The sequence below is a fragment of the Haliotis rubra genome, unplaced genomic scaffold, assembly GCF_003918875.1.
Source record: "Haliotis rubra isolate DU_JTF1 unplaced genomic scaffold, ASM391887v1 Scf55, whole genome shotgun sequence".
Classification (NCBI taxonomy): domain Eukaryota; kingdom Metazoa; phylum Mollusca; class Gastropoda; order Lepetellida; family Haliotidae; genus Haliotis; species Haliotis rubra.
Genome location: NW_025767246.1, coordinates 2501 through 19351, shown reverse-complemented (window position 1 = coordinate 19351; position 16851 = coordinate 2501). Strand labels below are relative to the sequence as shown.

The following is a 16851-nucleotide window of genomic DNA, read 5'->3' as shown; positions in this document are numbered from 1 at the left end:
AGAAATCCAGTGGTCTGTGGTGGACCAACAGATTGTACCCATGTAGAAATCCAGTGGTCTGTGGTGGACCAACAGATTGTTGTAGAAATCCATGTAGAAATCCCCATGTGGTCTGTGGTGGACCAACAGATTGTACCCATGTAGAAATCCAGTGGTCTGTGGTGGACCAACAGATTGTACCCATGTAGAAATCCATGGTCTGTGGTGGACCAACAGATTGTACCCATGTAGAAATCCAGTGGTCTGTGGTGGACCAACAGATTGTACCCATGTAGAAATCCAGTGGTTTGTGGTGGACCAACAGATTGTACCCATGTAGAAATCCAGTGGTCTGTGGTGGACCAACAGATTGTACCCATGTAGAAATCCAGTGGTCTGTGGTGGACCAACAGATTGTACCCATGTAGAAATCCAGTGGTCTGTGGTGGACCAACAGATTGTACCCATGTAGAAATCCAGTGGTCTGTGTGGTGGACCAACAGATTGTACCCATGTAGAAATCCAGTGGTCTGTGGTGGACCAACAGATTGTACCCATGTAGAAATCCAGTGGTTGTGGTGGACCAACAGATTGTACCCATGTAGAAATCCAGTGGTCTGTGGTGGACCAACAGATTGTACCCATGTAGAAATCCAGTGGTTTGTGGTGGACCAACAGATTGTACCCATGTAGAAATCCAGTGGTTTGTGGTGGACCACCAACAGATTGTACCCATGTAGAAATCCAGTGGTCTGTGGTGGACCAACAGATTGTACCCCATGTAGAAATCCAGTGGTTTGTGGTGGACCAACAGATTGTACCCATGTAGAAATCCAGTGGTTTGTGGTGGACCAACAGATTGTACCCCATGTAGAAATCCAGTGGTGGACCAACAGATTGTACCCATGTAGAAATCCAGTGGTTTGTGGTGGACCAACAGATTGTACCCATGTAGAAATCCAGTGGTTTGTGGTGGACCAACAGATTGTACCCATGTAGAAATCCAGTGGTCTGTGGTGGACCCCATGTAGAAATCCAGTGGTCTGTGGTGGACCAACAGATTGTACCCATGTAGAAATCCAGTGGTTTGTGGTGGACCAACAGATTGTACCCATGTAGAAATCCAGTGGTTTGTGGTGGACCAACAGATTATGTACCCATGTAGAAATCCAGTAGTTTGTGGTGGACCAACAGATTGTACCCATGTAGAAATCCAGTGGTTTGTGGTGGACCAACAGATTATGCCCCATGTAGAAATCCAGTAGTTTGTGGTGGACCAACATATTGTACCCATGTAGAAATCCAGTGGTCTGTGGTGGACCAACAGATTGTACCCATGTAGAAATCCAGTGGTCTGTGGTGGACCAACAGATTGTACCCATGTAGAAATCCAGTGGTTTGTGGTGGACCAAAAGATTGTACCCATGTAGAAATCCAGTGGTCTGTGGTGGACGAACAGATTGTACCCATGTAGAAATCCAGTGGTTTGTGGTGGACCAACAGATTGTACCCATGTAGAAATCCAGTGGTCTGATCTGGACACACCAAAGAATTCAAAGCGTCGTTTAATGAAGGCGTCTTTTAATCCAGTTCGATTACTCATGAAAACGTACTGGTGGGAGTTTGTTCTTGTGAGAAGAAAATATGTACACCAATGAATAAGTTTTCTTCTAAAACATTGGCATTGTTGGCTTTCAGAGTAGTATACAATTCATAGACGAATTATCAAACATTTTCCGATATTAACTTAAATTATATGGTCACTCTTTTATAGTTTCTGAAAACTTACATTGAATAGTTCAGACTCCACAAAATGTTGCTTAACAATTTATAATGTTTTCAGTTTGAATGATAAAGCTTGATTAAACTCCTGAATGCAAGAATTGAAGGAATTAGTTAAATGCATACATACTTGCCACGGACAGGGTTCTACACATACATGTAAATAGACAGGGCAACATATCTGAAATTGTGTATAAAATCATGTTTGTCCGTCTTATTTCAATTGTATTGTCTGCGGAGTAATTGTGGCTGATGCTTTTGCTTATCTGGACACAGTTGTCTCCCTTTGTTGTCCTCAGTTGTCATGTTTCATCTGATGAGCGGCTGCAAGTTTATATACTAAGATATCATATAAATGGAGTGTTAACAAAATAACTAGTTCATCTGTGCAGCAATGTCGTGTGGTTTAAGCAAGGAATTTGTTTATATCTGATCAATATCACCATACTGTATACCAACATGCATGTGAATGTAAAAAACGAAATTCTGTGTTGAAATTGCTTCCTCTGTACACAGATATTGCTTCTTCTGTACGCAAACGCAGACACTGGATTCCTTTGTACACATATAATGCTTCCTCTGTACGAAAACGCAGATACTGATTCCTTTGTAAGCAGATAATGATTCCTTTCTATGCACATTTTGCTTCCTTTGTACGCAAATATTGGTTGGTTTGTACGCAGAAATTGGTTCCTTTGTACGCAAATATTGGTTCATTTGTACTCAGATATTGGGTAGTTTGTATGCACATTTTGCTTCCTTTGTACGCAAATATTGGTTGGTTTGTACGCAGAAATTGGTTCCTTTGTACGCAAATATTGGTTCATTTGTACGCAAATATGGTTTCCTTTGTATGCAACTATTGGTTCCTTTTCACGCAGATATTTTTTCTCTTGTACGCAAATATTGATCCCTTTGTATGCAGATATTGATTCCTTTATACGCAAATATTGGTTCCCTTGTATGCACATATAGCTTCCTTTGCACGCAAATATTGATTCCTTTGTACGCAAATATTGATTCGTTTGTACGAGGATATGATTTTTTTACAGTCAAACATTGGTTCCTGTGTATGCAAGCATTGCTTCCTTTGTACACGAATATTGTTTCCTTTGTACACAGATATTGATTCTTTTGTACGCAAATATTTACTCTTTTGTATGCAAATATTGATTCCTTTGTACGCAAATGTTGTTTCCTTTGAGCGCAAATACTGGTTCCTTTGTACGCTGATATTAATTCCTTTATACGCAGATAGTGACTCTTTTGTACACAGATATTGATTCCTTTGTACGCAGATATTGACACTTTTGTATCCAATTATCGGCCCTTTATACGTAAATATCGGTTCCTTTGTATGCAAATATTGTTTCCATTTCTTTGCAAATATTGGTTCGTTTGTACGCAGATATTGATTCCTTTGTACGCAAAATACAGGCTCCTTTGTACGTAGACAGTTCTTTTATACGCAGACAGTTCTTTTATACGCAAACATTGATTCCTTTCAACACAAATATTGGTTGGTTTACACGCAGATAATAGTTCATTTGTACGCAAATATTGATTCCTTTCTACGCAAATAGTGATTCTTCTATATTCAAATATTGCTTCCTTTGTATGCATATATTGCTTCCTTTGTATGCAAATATTGGTTCCTTTGTATGTACATACAGCTTTCTTTCAACACAAATATTGATACAAACCGAAACATGAGTCTCATTAACCAATTTAGACAATGACCTACTTTTCAGCCGATTCGAATTTTCTCGTGTGAAATTGAAAGGAGACACTACACACAACTATGGTTACACTGAATTCCAATTTCTTGTTTCATAAGAAAATGGTATTTACAAATTAATCTTAATTTTAAACTTTAATAACATCGTATTTCTATATTTTATGTCGAGGTTAAGGCAGCATGTCGTTATCTAAGACGTCACAGACTGCCCCTGTTTGAAGAGGTCGTTTAATGATTCACAAGTCATCTGGCTCACTGGTTACACCTGTAATGTGTTCTGTGCGCTTATTCAGTGTAGTTTTGTAACGCACACTGTGATTGATATAACATCAAGTTCGTACCAGACCGCCAAACTTTTCAAGCGGCTGAGCCTCGTTTTCAGATTTCCACGATGTCCAGATTTCCGTTTGTCAGCGCACGCTGTACGACACTGCACGCTGCACGACCTGTTTGCAATGATTAGAAGGAGCGTAGTGTTGCAATATACAAGTGATTAGGTGTATCAGATAATACAGATTAATAATTAAATGTCCAGTTGAATGAGTTGGTCTCAAATTGTTGACTGGTTATTGTAGTAAGTTGCGCAATAGGACAGAACCCAGTCAGCAGGAAACGAGACTTGTGCGTAATCATTGTTTTGACTTGCTTTTTATGCACATATTGACTCCTTTGTATGCAGATATTGGTTCCTTTGTACACAAATATTGGCTCCTCTGTATGAAAATATTGGTTCCTTTGTACTTGTATTTATTTATGATGTCACCGTTACAGATGTTGCAAATATAGTGTAAATCGCCTCGATCCCCCTATTTTTTCCTGTGCAGTCCATTGTCTGAAAATAAATGTCAAACATTAATGAGGTATTTTAGGTTTTCATTGAATTTCTGTTGTAACTTAGAACACATCCTATCCACCCTTTTCTGGAATCAATCTTTCCAAAGAAAGGTGTGTCCATATAAAGAGAAATATAACTCAGGATCCAGCAAATTTAGGAATAGAATTTACGGAACATCCGGGTCTTCGGGTGTTTTCATATTTCCACACTCACTCAGTCAAGTTGTCACAGTTGTAAGCATAATTGTTGTCGGGGAAGTGATACAAATACAACAAAAATGTGCGTACCATCTTCCCGGACACCGGGTGTCGCTATTAATTTTCACTAATACGTTAATACAATTTTATCACTGTTTTGACACTACACCGGTCCATCGAATCTGCATATAATCAAGTTAAAATATACTCAGTCAAAAAAAGAAACTTCACACTCATCAATTTCTAAATATTTTCTTGAAACTAAATACAAGAGTTATTATTATTATCATTAGGGGTAAATGCGTTGTCAAAGACATCATGACACACAGCAACTCCGACGTGCACAGGCATGCAGCACGTGCGAGCGTACATCACGGTAAAAACATGTTTTCTCGTGTTCCTAGTCACGTGACCTTATGAGACACGTGCAATTGAGCCCAAGTTAGCACGGTAGAGTGACATCTCGGAAAAAACAAGTTCTTACAGTCAAACATTCAACGTGAACGTGCCATTTGCATGCTGAATGCGGGAACGTCGGTCACTGACGTTGCCAGGGTTATGGGATGCAGTCGATGGACTATCCATGATCTTCGGACTCGTCTCCAACAAACAGGCACCACAGCAGACCGACCTCGTTCGGGTAGACCACGTGTGACGACACAAGCAGAAGACCGACAAATCGTCTTACGTCATTTGCGTAATCGATTTCTCACTGCAACGTCCACTAGGAATGAATTGTTTAAAGGTCGTGTGACTGCCCAAACAATACGTAATCGCCTGCGCACTGCTCGTCTCCATGCACGTCGGCCATATCGTGGACCAATTTTAACCAAGTTACACCGACGTCAACGGCTGATCTGGGCACAACGACATCTCAGGTGGAAGCTTTTGCCATTCATCGCAGCTCATGGCCCAGCTCTTACATTCCAACACGATAATGCCAGACCTCATACGGCCAATTTAACGCGGAATTTTCTTAGGAATGCTGGCATCAATGTCATGGAGTGGCCCTCAAGGTCTCCCGACTTTAATCCCATAGAATATGTATGGGATGTGTTGGGCAGAAGACTCCGTCAAGTAAGGAACCCTCCACAGAATTTGAAGGAACTTGGTGCCATGTTGGTACAATTATGGCGACGCATCCCCCCAAGCTGTGTTCAGACGCATCATTCAATTCCATGAGGAGTCGTTGCGTCGCAGTTGTGAACGCTCATGGAGGGCATACGCGCTATTGACATGCTTTCATCAAGTTGTAACTTACCATTTTTACTCTCTTACATTTACGTAGTATTTCCGGTGGAACTGGTTACATTATGAGCATGATTTTTATGGTACACCGTCCTTAATGGGTACAGAATGGAATAAAATCATTATTTAAAACCTCTTTTCATGTATGTTCAACTTATCGACCTCCAAACGAGTGTGACGTTTCTTTTTTGACTGAGTGTATATTCTGAGTTCTTTTTTGATTATTTATCTTATATTCGCACATGTCATGTATTGTACACACCACCTCAGCAACAAACATACCAGTGTAAAAACAATAATATAAAGTTATCTTTTTCCTTGTATATTGTTTTTATGATGTTATCCTCTTCCTTGTATATTGTTTTTATGATGTTATCCTCTTCCTTGTATATTGTTTTTATGATGTTATCCTCTTCCTTGTATATTGTTTTTATGATGTTATCCTCTTCCTTGCATATTGTTTTTATGATGTTATCTTCTTCCTTGTATATTGTTTTTTGACTGATTACATGTTTTATAAAAAAAAGAACTATATACTACGTTTATAACGAACTACGCTTATAACGACCTGGGGGATATAACAAACTGGTTATCGGTGGCATTTACTATGGTATCACACGTTTTTTGGACGGCAGGTCTTACTCGGGATAAAGGGAGAGGTATTGCGTAACACAGAGATTGTAAATTCTTGAATGACTACTTGTGATTCGAATAAACTGTTATAAGTTACTGATATTTCGTTCATGTGATTCGAAAGAAAACGTCGAATGTTTCATACGTGTCCGAAAATATGAATGTACTCAACATGTGTCAACCAAGTCAGCGAGCCTGACCACCCGATCCCGTCAGTCACCTCTGTCACAAACAGTGACAACATGAATGGAATCTGAAGTCACCATAGAGATGGCACTTGGCAGGATGAAGGGCTTCGGTGTAGGGACCGTCTGTTTCACATCATCAAGAATATCAATGCATTGTCATCACTTGCAAGAGCTGTTTCCGTGTTATAGGTCGTGTTGTACACCAAGCACCCCTCCTCCTCCTGACCCTCTTACCGACCATTGTGCCATCCTCTCAGTGATTCAACACAGCATCCGACCTCTTCATATATATATATATATATATATATATATATATATATACGCCTCTCTGTTAAAGGGGGACACTTACAAGGATGCTAGCACAATGGTCGGTATACTATTAATCTCTGTCACAGCAGGAATATTGTCTTGTAGTACTGCAGGTAAGCGTTTCAATGTCTTTTCTGTACGTTTGTTATTCTAACATAGGTACATACCTGCCTGGTCTATTCTTTGTATTCCATTTTCATCCCAAAGAAAGTAAATGCTTGCGTTTTAGAATACAGAAATGTTGCAGAGACATGAGCTGCCAAACGTCTATCCTCAGTTATTATCCGTTTTTAGCAATATTCCAGCAATATCACGGCGGGGGGCACCAGAAATAGGCTTCACACATGGTACCAATGTGGGAAATCGAACCCGGGGCTTCGGCGTGACGAGTGAACGCCTTAACCACTAGGCTACCCAACCGCCCCACTTTTGTAACAATACAAGGCTACGTTAATGATAACGCGGCAGAATACTTTAGTAACAACATGTTTTATTACCCATATGGTGAAACATACCCAGTGTCATATATATCATATGTGCCATATGACTTATACGAAACTCGTGCAAAATTATGTATTGCTTTCGCTCTACAATACCAAATTTCACATTCGTTTCGTATAAGACGTATGACACACATGCTCGTGTAATAATCTCTATATATGACAGGGTAATTCATGGTAAGCAATTATGTTTTTGTCTTACATTGTTTCGTTGAATTTGCACTATTTTGTATTGTCATCATACTTTCTGTGTTGTATTTTGTATTGGAAAATCTAGTAAATTTGATAAGTCTTGGATATTTCCTTGTTGAAATTGGTTTCACACAAAAATATTTCACATACAGATTTCTCAGTCATTTTGTTAATTTCAAAGTGGAAACAGTTAGAGTATACAACGACATTACAATGTATTATTTACCGGTTGAGTGCCTCCCGGATTGCATACAGATATTGACAAAGATAACTGATCAAACTTGCAGGAAGTTGTAGGGTCTTTTGGTCGTAAAATATTTAAATGTTTTATTTTGGTGCATTAAAGGTTATTGTGATACATTCTATTAATCCTTGTGTCAAATGAAAAACAACGGGACCTTATTTGCCACGTTGTTCAGAATACATGTCATTCATGGTCATTCTACACCGTGCCATACACGTGTTGTTTCTCGTTTCATGGTAATTCTACACCCTGACATACATGTGTTGCTTCACGTTTCACACAGAAAATAACATCATCTTTACTTATTTTTTAAATTAATGTTGGACATTTTCAATAATATACAACGTCAAAATAAGAGGGGCGGTGGGATAACGTAGTCGTCACGCCGAAGACCCGGGTTCGATTCCCTACATGGGTACCAAACCGAAACATGAGTCTCATTAACCTATTCAGACAATGACCTATTTTTCAGCCGATCCGAATTTTCTCGTATGAACTATGGTTACACTGAATTCCAGTTCCTTGTTTCACAAGAAAAAAATGGTATTTACAAATTAATTTTAATTTTAAACTTTAATAACAATGTATTTCTATACTTTATTGCGAGGTGTAGGCAGCATGACCTTAACTAAGACGTCACAGACTGTCCCAGTTTGATGAGGTCGTAAAATAATTCACAATACATCTGGCTCACTGGTTACACCTGTTTTGTGTTTTTTGTGCATATTCAGTATAGTTCTGTAACGCACAAGGTGATTGATATAATATCAAGTCCGTCCCAGACCGCCAAAGTTTTCAAGCGGGAGAACCTCGTTTTGACATTTCCACGATTTCCAGGTTTCCGTTTGTCAGAGCTCGCTGTACGACAGAGCACGCTGCACGGCGTGTTTGCAAGGATTAGAAGGAGCGTAGTGTTGCAATATACAAGTGCTTAGGTGTATCAAATAATACTGATTAATAATGATGTATCCATTTAAATGAATTGGTCTCAAAATTCTGGACTGGTTATTGTACTAAGTTGCGCAATAGGACGGGACCCAGTCAACAGCAAACGAGACTGTTGTGTAATCAATGTTTTGACTTGATGTGTGAAGCCCATTTCTTGTGTCCCCTGCCGTGATATTGAGGAATATTGCTAAAAGAGGCGAAAAACTAAACTCATTCATTTATAAAAAGAACATGACCAATCTGGTGAAATTGGGTTTTACGTCGTGCTTGAGAATATTTCACTCATATGACGACGTGCATGCGTGTGTATGTGCATGTGCGGCTCCTTGTACTAGCCCAGACTGAAGCTGGTTTTATAGTGCTAGCTCACTGAGATACCATCCCGCAGTGAAGCATGAATACCCTACTCAGACACATTATACTGACTCCGAGCCGACCAGTCCTTATTGTACCCATTAATGCCGACCGCCAGACAGGGACCAACAAGTACCAAATTTTAACGTCTTTTGGTATGACACGGTCGGGGATCGAACCCGCGACCTTCCACTCTCCGGGCGGACGCTCTAACCACTAGACCACGGAGGCGGCCTATTTGAAGTAAAAGGAGCAGAAAATAGTTATGAATTAATGGGCTTCTAAAATTAATTTAGGTTATTAGGTATTGTACGGGTAGGATCCGCCATTGACACCTTCTGCATTAAAAGTAAGTATTTATTAGTTGATACCTCACAGCAGTACTGCTACTAAGACAGACCGATCTGTTGTTTCGTTTTTGTTGTTGCCTAATTCCTAATGGTTGAACCCGTGATGATCCATGTTAGAATGATAACATGCTTGTCGCAAGAGGCGACTAACTGGATCGTGGGGTCATGCTCGATGACTTGGTTGACACATGTCATCGTATCCCAACTGCGTAGATCGATGCTCATGCAGTTGATTACTGGGTTTTCTTGTCTAGATTCGATTAGGTACAGACCGCCGCCATATAGCTGGAATATTGCTGAGTGTGGCGTTAACCAACCAACAAACATAATGCATGGAATTCAACGTAAGAATGCATTTCCACTGTTCCTCAAAACCGATCGAGAAGCACGGATACTCAAGGCTTGTGATCAGACCAAACATCGGAACAGTTCACTGTGTTAGAAATAGGCTGGTCAGTTTCATTTTGTTATAGAGTAATGATTCAGCTCTTCGTCGTCTTTAGAATGCCAACGAAATTCCCGGTTCACGACCTTGTTGTGCCATGTAGTCATTAATGGAAGGATTACACTGGGTGCTTCGATGTTTCATCATTGTCATGGTCCTACCGTCCCGTTTGATGTTTGTTTGCGTGAGAGTTTCGAAGATTTCAGTGCTATCTCATAACGAAACACGCGTGACACGTGGTCTCACCTTAGGCAAGTGAATTGCCTCTGTTCACCCAGCAGAGAATGGGTACCCGGTGGGATAATGCATACGACTACTAACCTTTTTGCGCCTCACAGGCAGTTTGGGTTATCCGGGGTAATAATGTCTATCATGTTGTATGTGCTTAGAACATGCAGGTGCGGGGGCGCTATATAGGTGACCTTATTATAAATGTACATATTATATTGTGCATAAAAGTCCTCGATGACATTTTCAACCATGATTCATATTTTACAGTCACCACTGACAGCAACCAACCAACAACACAGTCCCGCTATCCGGTGTATTCATCTTTCACTGAAGGAGGTTCGTCGAGGTCATCCACTGCTGTTGACGGTTTCACGTCCACCGCCTCGGTAACACCATCCATCCTGGACCCAACATGGAGCGTGGAGTTACAACACCCTGCCTGGGTAGTCTGGGTGGACGTCAGAGTGCCAGCGAATTACGGTGCTGTGAGACATTCTTATATTATTATACCATCCATACCGCAAATAGAAAAACAAAGTGATATTGTCGAGAAATTACTTCGCCACTTTCTTGCGGAGTAAGCTGCTTATACCATGATACGGTTATAACAATGTTGAACTGAAAGGGCCCACTAATTTAGTTCGTTATACCCATGGTTCTTTGAAACATACAGGAAGTGACCGGAACAGAAACATAGTTCCTAACATCCTTCAGTGTGTTATACGCATGTTGGTTACAAACGTATACTCTTCACAAAAAGAAACGCATATTTGATTTTGAGAATATTGGACCCGTGTAGCTGCGACAAATCAATATAAATATACTTTTTCTTTCCAAAAAGTCTCCTTTCTGTGATTGTAAACAGCTTCAGCGCCAAAACGCAGCAACTTAAATTTTTTCACTTGTTTTAGAAGCGTTTGAAGAAATATTCGCCTAAACGTCACCAAGAAAACATGCAAAGCAAAATGCACATGTAAATATGCGGGAAAGCTCGATAACTACAAAAAGGCAAAGAAGTTGGTTTGAGAAGAATGTCTGACCGAACTGTCAGGAATCGATTGGGGATTCGACCAAGAAGGCCAAGTGTCGCCCCTGTTTTGAGAGACTTCCATCGACGCAATCGCTTGCGGTGGTGTCGTAGAGTCCGGAACTTGAACCTTAAGAAACTGGAGGCCAGTCTGGTTCAGTGATGAATCACGATTTCTGCTCCACCAGCGACATGAAGGACAGCGTGTTTACCGTCGGAGAAATGAACGTTTTGCCCCTAATTGCATTCGACGGGTCAACAGATTTGGTGGAGAAAGTGTCATGGTGTGGGTTGGGATCTCCAGCACACAAACATCTGATTTAGTGGTGATTCACGGGAATTTGACAGCAAATCGGTACATCAGCGAAGTCCTTGCACGCCGCATGCTTCCCAGTATGGACCTACAGAGGAGCTGTTCCAGGATGAAAACGTTACTTCACATACAGCACGCGTCACGGTTCGCTACAATGCCAATTCTAACGTCAATGTATTGCCATGGCCTTCCTGATCACCCGATCTAAACCCGATAGAACACCTTTCGGATGAACTCGATCGACGTGTACGTCAACGTCAAAACACGCCTCAGACACTTCCACAACTGGCCATCGCATTGCAGGAAGAGTAGGGGAGAATTCGGCCTTCGTCGACTTATCCAGTCTGTGCTCAGACGGTGCCGAGCAGTAATTGCTGTCAATGGTGGCCATACAAAGTACTGACATTGACGCCATATTTGTGGACTCACGTAAACAGAAACAGATCAATAAAGACTGCTGTTGTCTGTTTATAGGCGTGTAAATTTGCACCTTTTTACCATTGCGATTACAAGAAATATTTTCTCATAAACTAACGCAATAAATTTGTCTAAAAATATCTTATGCATTTTTTTCTGTGTTGAAGAGTGTAGTTTACTGTATTTGAGTACGAAACTTATGCGTACAGTGTGTATAAACCCACACTTCTTTGTAATGAGCGTTCCTCTCAGTTATGCGCCAAATGTCATGTCAACATGACACCTTTAGCATTATCTCCCACTTGCCTGTTATAACACTGCATATCTCCATGGTTACAGGAACGCGGGAAATAGTAATGACAACCACAAACAAAGACACGGTAATGCCTTGTAACGCTATGAACACTTGGCTGACGGCTACAACGTTGAGAATCACGTGCAGGAACGTCGTCAACGCCACCACCATCATACTCGTCAGCACAGATTCGATGGTGTCCAAACTGGGCTTAATTGAAATGTATGTGTACGGAGGTGAGGCCATAGGATTTATTATTCTTTAAAATTATATATACATGTATTTTCAAAAAGCGTTTGAGGAAACAAATAAAGTGCATGTTTACTCAAAAATTAAAACTTACTAGTTAATGAAAATTGTCCAGGTGGGGTAGCCAAGTGGTTAAAGCGTTTGGTCGTCACGTTGAAGACCCGGGTTCGATTAACCATATGGGTAAAATGTGGGAAGCCCACTTCCGGTGTCCCATTTCGTGATATTGCTGAAATATTTACTAAATGCGGCGTAAAACTAAACTCAGTCACTAAAATTGTCTATTAACATAAATCAAACAACACGACAGGGTTGATGTGTAAATATATCCTCTGTGTGTGTACGTGCGCGTGCGCGTGCGTGCGTATGAGTGTATACAATCATTCTATCAGTAATAAGGTTAGTGTGCGTAACACGAAACAACCGATTATTATTTACAGAAATCATGTATGTCGTCTGAATGTTTGATCTCATACCTGTACACACAGAGATATGGTGTTGGTTTAAAGGATTTCAACAATGAAGATATCTTTGTGAAGCGTCGCTATATTATATTGAACATACTAAACCTACGCGATGAAACGTGCAAAAATATTTCAATTCTTTTAATTTGAAAGTCATTAATCGGTAGTTAGATCAGACTGACAAGTCAAAACTTTTAATTTATATTTGGTACTTGAGTGGCATTTTAGAAGATGCTATTTGATGAACATAGAGAGTTTTCTGGGTTTCATCTTCTTTGCATTATTTGGTACAACGTTTCGGGGCTTGTTCTGGCCCCATCATCAGGTAGAACTAAAGAACTTATCTGTTCTTTAGTTCTACCTGATGATGGGGCCAGAACAAGCCCCGAAACGTTGTACCAAATAATACAAAGAAGATGAAACCTAGAAAACTCTCTATGTTCACTATATTTGGTAGCTTTTCCCATTTCTTCTGTACTTCTTTTGCAATTTTCTAAGCCTAATAAAGTCTGAGGTTTTAATGATAATATCATTTTCACAAAAGATTGTCAACATGACAGCTATGGACAAGAATGTGGGACCTTCTGCAGCCAAAACTGCACCGAGGGCCTTTGTGATGATGTGAACGGCACATGCACATGCGTGCTTGGATGGAAGGGAGATAACTGCGATGGAGATACTTTCACCAGAAGCAACAAAACCCACAGTAGATATTCAATGCCTTTAGTTCAGTTCGACTCTTTGTCGATATTACACATTTCCATTGATTAGTTAGCATAAATGTTCACATATGACAACCAATCACTTATCCTAAGATTCTCCTTAATTTATTCTGTGTTCCCCTGTAATTTCATTCAATCCCACGTGAAATAATAAATAGGTTCCCAAGCTCAGTTTTCCCGTGGCTGTGAAATGTTATGCCAATATCCTTATCCTTGCACTCTCATGAAAAAAACAGCTCAGCTTAAGTTTTCTTTATCTATATTTATTTAGAAAATGTTTTCCAAGCAAAGCGACTTGGTCGAATTAAAACTTATATTTAAAGATTAATGCCGAGTGATCTTAATTTTCCTTTTCCCTTTTTCATATTTTTCTCCCCCAGCTCTCGTGGTCGTTGCGGTTGGCGATTAGAAACACCTAACAAAATCAAAGGGCCCCAATATGATTCCCTGTAAATGTTTTACAAACCCATGCTCTTTGGTTTCACCTAAATAATAAGTTTCGAAAGCTCCAGGCTTTCCTTGAGTTCAATCTTAAGCAGCCAATCCATGGCATCAATACCAAACTGACAACAATTAATTTTTTCTGTCGCCAGTTCCCGCAGACACGTCTAGGCTCAGCATCAGTCCCGTGTTCGTTGGTCTCGTTGGGACGGGAATAACAGCTGTGGTAGTACTACTTGTTGTAATAGTTGTCCTCCTCGTCCGGAGACATCGGTGAGTATAAAGATGTCGTACGTCAACTTGTTTCTGGATTCGGTGTCCACGACGTTTCTGTTTAAATATGTTGTTTGTGTCAGTATCTTAAATTGATGGGACTTGGTAAACATCATTTTACATTTCACAACGTATGGTGTGGATTTACAACTTTTATTATTTACAACACTCTGTACATACAATCTCTATACCAATCTGTTGCAGAAACATACCCTTTCATCTCTTTGAACAATGTACATCTCATTCAAAACATATCACTTAATCTCCTTGATGTCTGTACATCTCATTCTTTAATTCCATCTGGTCTCCTGTACGTACTGTATATGTTGCTTGTGGTCAGATTCACCTGATGAGGAGGCAAGAAGTAGCCCAGAAACGGCATGTTGTAGATAATACTGACTGAGTTTGGTTTTACGCCGCTTTTAGCAATATTCCAACAACATCACGGTGGGGCACACCAGAAATGGGCTTCACACATTGTACCCATGTGGGGATTCGAACCCGGGTCTTCGGCGTGACGAGCCAGTGCTTTAACCATTAGGCTACCCCACCGCCCCTTATAGATAATAAAGAAGTTGTATATCCATATCGTTATGTTACCTTCCAGCTTCTAATTGCCCATCACGCATCTGACAAGACTCGTCGTTTAATCGTTTCATTAGATCACTCAAACGATATGCCTCGTAACATTACAACACTTTTCTTACATGCAAATATAAAATCACGTTTAATGTAAATTTCCTTTCAGACAACACTCACAAAGAACACTGGAGCCGGTTGTATATGATGATATCTTTAATGATATTCCTCCTGGTGGGAATGCCCAACACAGTCAAGAGAATCAGTCAAGTGTGGATTATGACGGTATTGACGTCACATCACGTGACCAAGACGAGGAGCCGGGTAAACTGTTCGCGGACCGAACTGCCAAACCGATATCACGTGAAGGAGAGTCACGTGCTCAAAACACCGGGTGTGTGGGGAATCAGCGGGAGTCAATTGTGGATTATGACGTTATTGACGTCACATCACGTGACCAAGACGAGCAGCCCGGTAAACCGTTCACGGATATCACACCGATGTCACGTGAAGGAGAGTCACGTGCTCAAAACAACGGCTGTGGGGAGAATCATTGTGAGTCACGTGGGAGTTATATCACACCGATATCACGTGAAGGAGAGTCACGTGCTCAAAACACCGGATGTGGAGAGAATCATTGCGAGTCACCTGGGAGTTATGACGTTCTTGACGTCACATCACGTGATCCAGACGGTTTGCTCGTCAAGCCCTATACGGACCTAACTGCCACACAGTCTTCTCCTGGAGACGATTCAAAAGGGGGTTATGACGTTCTTGACGTCACATCACGTGATCCAGATGGGGCGTACGAGAAGCCCTACATTGGGTCTTACTATCAACACGCCACATCAAAACATTTCGAGAACTGGAAGACTGGAATCAACTTAAAACAAATCTCGCATTAAAACCTGTTAAAATCAGCCCACCAAGACAAAAGTGTAAGGACCAATGTCGTGAAAAGTACGGAAAGTGATCATAAACAAGCAAGATTTGGGTTGAAACTGGTGAAAAAGATACGAAACTGTTATCTGCCAAGTTCATTTCTATCCAAATGCCCGTGAGCTGACCAACAGATTGTGCCGTGCAATCGGAAACCAAGTTAGACAAACTGTACATATACCCGAATGCGATACCGCTGCCACGTGAAGCGAGTCACGTGGGTATTATGATGTTCTTGCGTCACATCACGTGATTTAAGTTGTCAACGCACCGGTTGCACAACAGACACTACGGTTTTCATGTTATCTGTAAACTGTAAGCGTGAGTGATGATGTATCGAAATAAGAATTATGCCTGGAGTTCGAGCAAATGACACGGGCTACTTTCCATTGTTAACGAGGCAGGGGTTTGTTAATATAAAACACTCTCCATTACCACGTGTGTCATTTATTTCGATGTTGACCTCATTCGTCCCTTTGAATGACGGCATCTTTGATCTAGTGGACCAGAGAGCGGAAGACTTCCGCCCTCGAGGGTCGGTGTCGGTAGTCTAATGGTTAAAGCGTTCGCTCGTCACGCTGAAGACCCAGGTTCGAATCTCCACATAGGTACAATGTGTGAAACCAATTTCTGGTGTCCCCTGCCGTGATAGTGCTGGAATATTGCTAAAAGCGGCGTAAAACTATAGTCACTCACTCACTATCGCCCTCGTCAAACCGGAGATGTTAAGATGTGGTAATGAGTGAGTGAGTGAGTATGGTTTTACGCCGCTTGTAGCAATATTCCAGCAATATCACGGCGGGGGACACCAGAAATGGGCTTCACACATTGTACCCAAGTGGGGAATCGAACCTGGGTCTTCGGCGTGACGAGCGAACGCTTAAACCACTGGGCTACCCCGCCGCCCCAGATATGGTAATGATTGTTACACGCACATGGGTGCTAACTTTGCATTCATT

The 16851-nt window shown here is 40.9% G+C and overlaps 1 protein-coding gene across 5 annotated transcripts; it reads left to right on the top strand.

Moving 5' to 3' along the window:
* The first annotated feature begins 3705 nt into the window (after positions 1-3705).
* On the top strand, positions 3706-16327 carry LOC124253720. 5 transcript variants are annotated; one of them, XM_046687537.1, is made up of 7 exons: positions 3706-7022; positions 10441-10653; positions 12270-12461; positions 13483-13644; positions 14254-14374; positions 15123-15470; positions 15554-15625. In XM_046687537.1, the coding sequence occupies exons 1-7, from the start codon at positions 6659-6661 to the stop codon at positions 15612-15614; spliced, it is 1461 nt and encodes a 486-aa protein (XP_046543493.1). In that variant the 5' UTR covers positions 3706-6658; the 3' UTR covers positions 15615-15625. The 5 variants fall into 5 exon arrangements, with proteins under 5 accessions (XP_046543493.1, XP_046543490.1, XP_046543492.1 ...); XM_046687534.1 differs by having other exon boundaries at positions 15123-16327; XM_046687536.1 differs by lacking the exon at positions 12270-12461 and having other exon boundaries at positions 15123-16327.
* Positions 16328-16851: the final 524 nt, after the last annotated feature.

Excerpts from the sequence above, each read along its gene's own strand:
- LOC124253720 (XM_046687534.1), top strand. The coding sequence starts at position 6,659 with ATGGAATCTGAAGTCACCATAGAGATGGCACTTGGCAGGATGAAGGGC. Across the intron at positions 10,654-12,269 it reads CAGAGTGCCAGCGAATTACG|GAACGCGGGAAATAGTAATG; the intron begins GTGCTGTGAGAC and ends CCATGGTTACAG. Across the intron at positions 12,462-13,482 it reads TGAAATGTATGTGTACGGAG|ATTGTCAACATGACAGCTAT; the intron begins GTGAGGCCATAG and ends TTTTCACAAAAG.